The following is an 8,266-nucleotide window of genomic DNA, read 5'->3' on the forward strand; positions in this document are numbered from 1 at the left end:
TCTGGCCACTTTGGGACCGGTTCCAGGTTCTCCGGTGGAATCCGGAATATCCCCAATTCTACAGTATTTTCAAGAAATTTATTAGAGTGGCAATATGGGTATCAATATTCAGCATTTTCAAAATCAAGCTCATTGATGACGCTAAAACCCATTTTGAACATATCTGGCCACTTTGGGACCGGTTCCAGGTTCTCCGGTGGAACCCGGAATATCCTCAATTCTACAGTATTTTCAAGAAATTTATTAGAGTGGCAATATGGGTATCAAAATTCAGCATTTTCAAAATCAAGCTCACGCTGAAAACCATTTTGGACATATCTGGCCACTTTGGGACCGGTTCCAGGTTCTCCGGTGGAATCCGGAATACCCCCAATTCTACAGTATTTTCAAGAATTTTATTAGTATGGATATCAAAATTCAGCATTTTCAAAATCAAGATCATTGATGACGCAAAAAATTGGTTTGGACATATCTGGCCACTTTGGGACCGGTTCCAGGTTCTCCGGTGGAACCCGGAATATCCCAACTACGGAGTATTTTCAAGAAATTTATTAGAGTGGCAATATGGGTATCAAAATTCAGCATTTTCAAAATAAAACTCATTGATGACGCTAAAACCATTTTTGGATACTTCTGGCCATTTTTAGACCGGTTCCAGGTTCTCCGGTGGAACCCGGAATATCCCCAATTCCAGAGTATTTTCAAGAATTTGATTGGGGTAGCATTATGGGTATCCAAATTCAGCATTTTCAAAATCAAGCTCACTGATGACGCTGAAAACCATTTTGGACATATCTGGCCACTTTGGGACCGGTTCCAGGTTCTCCGGTGGAATCCGGAATATCCCCAATTCTACAGTATTTTCAAGAAATTTATTAGAGTGGCAATATGGGTATCAATATTCAGCATTTTCAAAATCAAGCTCATTGATGACGCAAAAAACTATTTTGGACATATCTGGCCACTTTGGGACCGGTTCCAGGTTCTCCGGTGGAATCCGGAATATCCCAACTACGGAGTATTTTCAAGAAATTTATTAGAGTGGCAATATGGGTATCAAAATTCAGCATTTTCAAAATAAAACTCATTGATGACGCTAATACCCATTTTGGACATATCTGACCATTTTGGGACCGGTTCCAGGTTTTCCGGTGGAACCCGGAATATCCCCAATTACAGAGCAATTTCAAGAATTTTATTGGAGTGGCAATACGCATAACAAAATTTAGCATTTTCAAAATCATTCCAAAAAAATAATTTGAGTGTCAACAAAAAACTTTAAATTGAAAATGCTGAATTTTGATACCCATATTGCCATCTAGGAAAAGCTCCGTAATTGGGGTTGTTCCGGGTTCCACCGGAGAACCTGGAACCGGTCCCAAAGTGGCCAGATATGTCCAAAATGGTTTTCAGCGTGAGCTTGATTTTGAAAATGCTGAATTTTGATACCCATATTGCCACTCTAATAAATTTCTTGAAAATACTGTAGAATTGAGGATATTCCGGGTTCCACCGGAGAACCTGGAACCGGTCCCAAAGTGGCCAGATATGTTCAAAATGGGTTTTAGCGTCATCAATGAGCTTGATTTTGAAAATGCTGAATTTTGATACCCATATTGCCACTCTAATAAAATTCTTGAAAATACTGTAGAATTGGGGTATTCCGGATTCCACTGGAGAACCTGGAACCGGTCCCAATGTGGCCAGATCGGTTCAATATGGTATTGGGTATTATAATTGTACTGTATCTTGCTTTATGATAAAATTTTAAACAAATTGTCATTCAACATTCGATCCAACATGCAAAACAACTAGAAAATAGAGGGCTAAAAAAAAGTTACCTGGTTGGTTTTGGGAATAACTTAGGGTATGTGCCTCTGTTTTTGACTTTTCAAAAAGCAAAATAATCTAGAGATCTGTCCGCATCTTTTGCTTCTTGAATTTTGAAAATCCGTCCACAGGGAGCCGAGATACAGCTGTTTGAAGTTGGACTTCGCCTTTTTTCGCTAGCTTGGTAGTTCGCGGGATAATATTGAGGATGGTAGTTTAAGTGTTAAACATTATTCAAGAAATGAATAATTCTAATGGAGACGCGTGGTCATTGTGCAGATTTCAAAACAACCTTGCGCTTCCATTTTACTGTAACTGGGTTAATGGAGACCCATGGCATTTTAACATTCTATGTCTATACTACCAATATACTACAATGATTAAATCCACCAAAATTTTGTTCGACGACCCAGTCTCCGCTAAAAAACTCAACACTAAACCGTGTGTGTCTGTCCCCTTTCGCTCATCCCGACTTCTGTTGGGATTCCCGTTCCACCCATTTCTCCGCTCCGCGACAGTCAGTCAGTGGTGGACATTGATCGTTCGGTGAAAGCACTCTTCACGGTCGCGACAACCGCAAACCCGGTATGTTTACCCACATGTATTTATAGTTTGCCCTCCTCACTCTCCCCCCAAATGGAAGAGAACTCTTTGGAGTGGATCGACGATCTGATGGATGTTGTTTGTGGTGATGTTTAGACTTGGAATGATTTCTGTTTTGACGGGTTAGGTTGATCCATTGTGGTAAAGAATTGTTTTTTTTTGCAATTTTTCGGAAATTAGTTAGTTTAAGCGAGCAAACTTCCGATCAAGATCACCAATTAATGCGCCAACGATTCGCTTGGGCAGTCTCCAGGGAGGGTGAACAATAGAAGCAACGACCTTTAACGGTTTCATTGAGATTTCAGTTTTTCTTTATTTGGCACTTAGAAAATCGAGGCTTTTACAATAAATTAAAATAAATACGCGTGTCTTAGGGGCTAAATTTTGTGTGGCATAGCGGCGTTACGGCGTCACGAATTGGCACACGCCGTAGCTGTCCCGCTTGCGGTCGGGTCCGCACTGCTCCTGGGCGCCGAGTAGCTTCAGCGTCGGGTAGTCGTCACCCTGTTGTTGCAGTTGCAGCTTCGCCATGTCGACGTCCGACCGCGGGTACTCGCCGTCGTCTAGGCTATCGAACGAAGAAGCGGGATGAAAGGGCGGTAAGTCGAGGTACGTCCGTTCTTGGGCGTACGTCAGGTATTTATCTTCGTCGTCTTCATCGGCTCCGATCATCCCATCACCACCATGGTTGTTGTTGTTGTTGTTATTGTTGGTTAGTATAGCGTACACGGTATTAGTTCTAATCTCGTCGAACCTTTCCGCGCCGGGGGCCAGAGCTTTGGCCTGCCGTTCTACCGTACTACCATCACCATCTTCGAAATAATTACCTGACGAGGAGGAGGAGGACGGGGACGGGAAGCGGATCATGTTGGACGCCGCGGGTTGTTCGTAGTTGAGTGGCCTCATTACGCGGTAGATCGGCGACGGCATGTCGGCCGTTGGGACGTCGTTGCTCCGGGCTGAAATGTCCACCCTGTACGGGGTGCGACCCTCGATGAACTCCTCGTTGTCAACGCGACCGTGAGATTCGTCCAGAACAACCACCTCCGGGGTCGTCGTGTGATGCGCCTTCTTCTGAGCTCCGTGATGCTTGACCCCCTTGCGATGGGCTGACTTCTTCTTCTGCAGGGCTCCCTTCTGTCCGGAACGGTTCAGCAGATCCAACAGCGAAATCCCAGCCGATGGAGAAGACGGCACCACCACGATCACAAAGTTCTCCAAATCAGCACGGATGTTGAACTTGCCCTGCTGACGCTGATCGAACGTGATCGTCTTCCTTGGCTTGCTCGTCACCGCCGCCGCAGTCGTCGTCGAAGCTTCAGCCGTAGCCGTCGATGTCTCCGCCGTAACTTCCGGTGCCACCGAGCTGGACGAATCCGTCACGACCTCGTTCGTCGGTGCGACACTCGAAGTTTCATTCTCACTCCTGTTCGTCCGAATCAACGGCCCAGCCACCGCCATCCCAACCACCAACAATACCACGAACGTCGTCCTCAGCATGATGCTTTCTGGTTCAAGTTCAACGAGCGACTGCGACGGCCTCCGCCGGCAGATATTTCATTTAGGTGTCCGCGCCAAGTTCAACTGCAGGAGAAAGAAGAAAATAAAAAAACACACACAGGAAATATGCCGTTTTGTGGCGGCATTTCTCCGCGGTCGTCGGTCTCTTTCTGGCCTTCTTGGTCCAGCCGACTGCTGGCCAATGATGATGGATCTCGCGTGCCGATTTTCTTACCCCCCCGCGCACTAGTCAGGGTTCTCTTGATGTTCTTCGACGTCGTGACCGCGCGCGCGCGTGCTACCTTCGGCTACCTCTAGCTAGCAGCGTTTATTGCATCTTTCTCTCGCGCAGCATCGCGGCAATTGATAGGCCTCTTATTACGTTCGTTGCTTTTGCTGAGTGGATGATGCTGAGGGAAGGGCCGCTAGAGTGATCCTCACGTTGGGAAGTGGATGGTTTTGGAAGTGTAGGTTCAGTAAACCTCTTTTTGTAATGAAAAAAGCTCAAAACGTAATTAACTATTGTCGTGATCATTATGGGATCTCTTTACCAATTTTTAAAAATTTTGAGGCAAAAAGTACCACAAAATGCTTAATGCATGATTATGGAACGGTTTAAGTTTTGCAAATTATCAAAGAAATCATAAAAAATCAACTCATTCTTTCCTCAAAAGTTTTACAACGTTTTCCGATGATTTTTGCACAACCTGGAAATTTATGAAAAGTTGGCATTTTATATCCTCTAAAACATATCAAAGAATAAAAAAAATATTAAAATAGTGTTTATTTGCAAATCAAGTTTTAGTGATAAAAAGTTAAATAAAAAAATCACCAATTTTTTCCGTGTATCATTTTATTCCAGTGTAGTCCGTATCCATACCTACAACTTTGCCGAAGACACTAAATCGTTCAAAAAATTTCTTCAAAAGATACAGATTTTTTAATTTTCATATATCATTTTTGTATGGACAGCTGCCAAATTTGTATGGAAAATTATATGGACAAACTAATGATGCAAAATGGCTTCATTGGGCATACCGATGGCACCAAAAAAGTTTCAGTCGGATTAAAAAATACAAAAATTAAAATTGAGGAAAACAGACCGATTTCGTAAAGAATTGCTCCTATGAATTGTGCTCAAAAAATCAAACCAAAGAAACGGATAAAAAATATCACATAAACAAGTGAGCATTGATTCCATGTGTCCAAAAAAGTAATTTTGTACTATTATTTCTCGGATGTGCGACAAAAGGTCAATTGGACCAAAGGTCGAATGCCAAAAGGTCGAAAGACATAAGGTCGAAAGACATAAGGTCGAATGGACAAAAGGTCGAAAATGGACAAAAGGTCGACTGGACAAAACGTCGTAAGGATAAAAGGTCGAATGTGAAAAAATGAAACAAATAATAATGATTATAAACTTCTTAAATATTCTTGAAAAACATATTTTCTTACAAACAAATCCGATTTTTTCTGTGAGTGAGACATTGTGAGTATGAGAATTGGATAATTCTTTCAAACATGTAAAGTACTTTGAAATAAAGGCGACTTCTCAAAAAAAAAATATTCTAAAAACAACCTATTCTTGATTGTCATAATATTTTTGTGAATTTTTCCATTCTTTCAATCATGAGCGTTTCATTGAAAAAAAAAGTTCGCTTCTGAAATATGATGGAAATTAATTTTTATTTCTAACAACAACCTTTTCTTGATTGTCATGATATTTTTGTGAGTTTTTCCATTCTTTCAAACATGAGCACTGCCGTTCTACGCATAATTGTCCCATGTCAGTTTTTGACGATTTTGACTTTATGCCATTTTTAAGTTTATTCTGATGTGTACTTTAAGAAAAACACATAAAATCTGGTACTTTGTTCGGAAACTCATCAAAAACCACACCAAGTCTGTTTGTCCCATCGTTGAACTTCTACGCATAATTGTCCCACCAAGTATTTTCTTACACGGAATCATTAGTTTTACTAAGCATTATGCCTTGTTTACCTGTTGTATAGCAAGAGGATCACAAATAAGGGTGATAAACTGCTAACTGGGGCGATTAGGGACACATAGAGCGAATAGGAACCCACGGGACAATTATGCGTAGAAACACAGAAATCGGTCGAAAAATTTCAATCGCATTTTTCTCAGTTGCACTTTTTCGAACATGGGACAAGTATGCGTAGAACGGCAGAGCAGTTCTTAATAAAAAAAAAGTTGACTTCTAAAATAGTTTTATATTTTTATTTAACAGCTTATTCTTGACTGTCGTAATGTTTTTGTGATTTTTTTCCATTCTTTAAGGTTCTTTAAAAAAGGTTTGGCTTCTGAAAATATCATTAAGTTTTTATTTTATAAAAAAAAACTATTCTTGATTGTCGTAATATTTTTGTGAGTTTTTCCATTCCTTCAAATATGAACAGTTCTTCCAGAAAAAAGTTTAACTTCTAAAATATTTTTTATTTTATTTTTAAAACCTATTCTTGACTGTTGTAATGTTTCTGTGAATTTTGCCATTCTTTCAAATATGAGCAGTTCTTTTTAAAAATACTACGTTCAAAATATTTTGTAAGTTTTTGATCTTCCGAATATAAATAGTTAAGAAAAATGAGAAAGTTTTGTTTCTTTAATATTGTTGCAAGTTTTTTATCCTTTTTCAATCTATCTTTCATGGTCACATAAGATCCTTAGAAAAATCTGACTTCAAAAATATACCTGCATATACAAAAAAAATCGATCGCATTAATTTATTATTAAATATATTTTTTTCCAAAAGTTAAATTTGGCTAATGATTTATACTTTTTTTTTAAATTGAAAACATAACTAGCTGAAAGATCAGGAAATTCTTTATAATTTTACAATTTTGATCATACCTTGGTTGCTGAGATATTTATGTTGAAAAAATGAAAGATGAGTTTTTTTTTAATATTAATAAATATTTTTATTTGTATTGATCTTTAATGGCGATACATTAAAATTTTATTCACGAATGCTACCCATGTTCGCAAAAATGTCCCATATGCAAAAACAGCATGCTGAGAAAAACGCTTTTGAAGTTTGTCCCACACATACCTAAAGAAATGGATTTCCTCTTGATTTATAAAACAAAGTACTGGATGTTGTAGGCTTTTTAGAGCGTTCAATTTCCCGGGGTTTCAAATTGCCCGGGAAACGGGAAATTTGCAACGGATTTCCCGGAAATTCTTGAGAAATTTGAAATTTATCAAAAATTTATCTGATCCTGGTTCTGATTTATATTATGCAACAACATTGTACAGAATAGCAACTTAATTGGTTAAAATATGTGTAAGGATCGATGAGTGCCTTGACTGCTTGTAAAAAAAAACATACAGTTCCAGGAAAATATATAAATTTTCTAAATTTAAAAGCTGTTTTAAACTTCGTTCAAATGAATTGTTATAACACCCCAAATTATGTAACTCATGAGTATGGACTATCTATTAGATCAAAATGCCAAGCTCATATTCACTTTAATCCTTTTATCGGGGAGAAGAAAATGGCTTTCGCTCATAGGAATGAATATCAATCAGAAAACAATTTTTCGGTGAATTTCAAAGTAGATAAGTATCGTTTGAAAAGAAAAATCGTGACGGGTTATTTTCTAATGTTAGGCGATTCACCTGCAAATGTAGTAGTGATACCGAAATGTTGAGCGATAATCCTGAAATTGATTTTTTTTTTTTTTTGTTCACAAGACAATACAAGGTATTTTGAGATTGAATCAAATTTAATTAGCACAGTTTTTGATGTTTTTTTATAAAAAATATTTTTTGATGGGCCACGTGGTCAGCCATCGACCCCCCCCCTCCCCCCCATGGCTTTTCGTGGTTTGTTTCGGTCAGATTTTCAAACCCCCTAGGGAGGCAACGTGTTTTATGCACGACCCCCAACATTAGAAAAAAATGTGGCTGTCATGCCATGGCACACTTTTTCCGTAATGTTGGTACCACTGCGTGATATTGACATTTCGGGCGTTCACTATTTGAACGCCATCTTCGCTTAAAAACCTCAATTCGAGTTTAGCCAAAAAAATATGTTAATAGTCTATCATCGCGATATTGGCCGCCATCTTGGATTACATATTCGAGACAACGAGAATAGACTGTACTTTATTATTCATAGTAGTACCGTCAGTGGGGGTGACTATGGGTCAAAAAACGATACACCTCTCGTAATTTCTTAATAACAAAAACAATTTGATTTTTTTTCTTAGATAGTTTACTAACATTTTCCCAAAATATGGTGTAATTTGATGGACTCTACCTTAAATGGCAATCGTTTGAAAATTGACCCAATCTCACCCCTTTGAGGGGG

At 39.0% G+C, this 8,266-nt stretch overlaps 1 protein-coding gene across 1 annotated transcript; it reads right to left on the reverse strand.

The window, feature by feature from the left end:
* Positions 1–2,721: 2,721 nt before the first annotated feature.
* LOC6041625 lies at positions 2,722–4,183 on the reverse strand. The gene is made up of 2 exons (XM_001850804.2): positions 4,169–4,183; positions 2,722–4,017 (listed from the first exon to the last, which is right to left on the reverse strand). Exon 2 carries the CDS (start codon positions 3,931–3,933, stop codon positions 2,836–2,838), a length of 1,098 nt encoding a protein of 365 aa, XP_001850856.2. The 5' UTR covers positions 3,934–4,017; positions 4,169–4,183; the 3' UTR covers positions 2,722–2,835.
* Positions 4,184–8,266: the final 4,083 nt, after the last annotated feature.

This window comes from Culex quinquefasciatus, chromosome 2, assembly GCF_015732765.1.
Source record: "Culex quinquefasciatus strain JHB chromosome 2, VPISU_Cqui_1.0_pri_paternal, whole genome shotgun sequence".
NCBI lineage: Eukaryota > Metazoa > Arthropoda > Insecta > Diptera > Culicidae > Culex > Culex quinquefasciatus.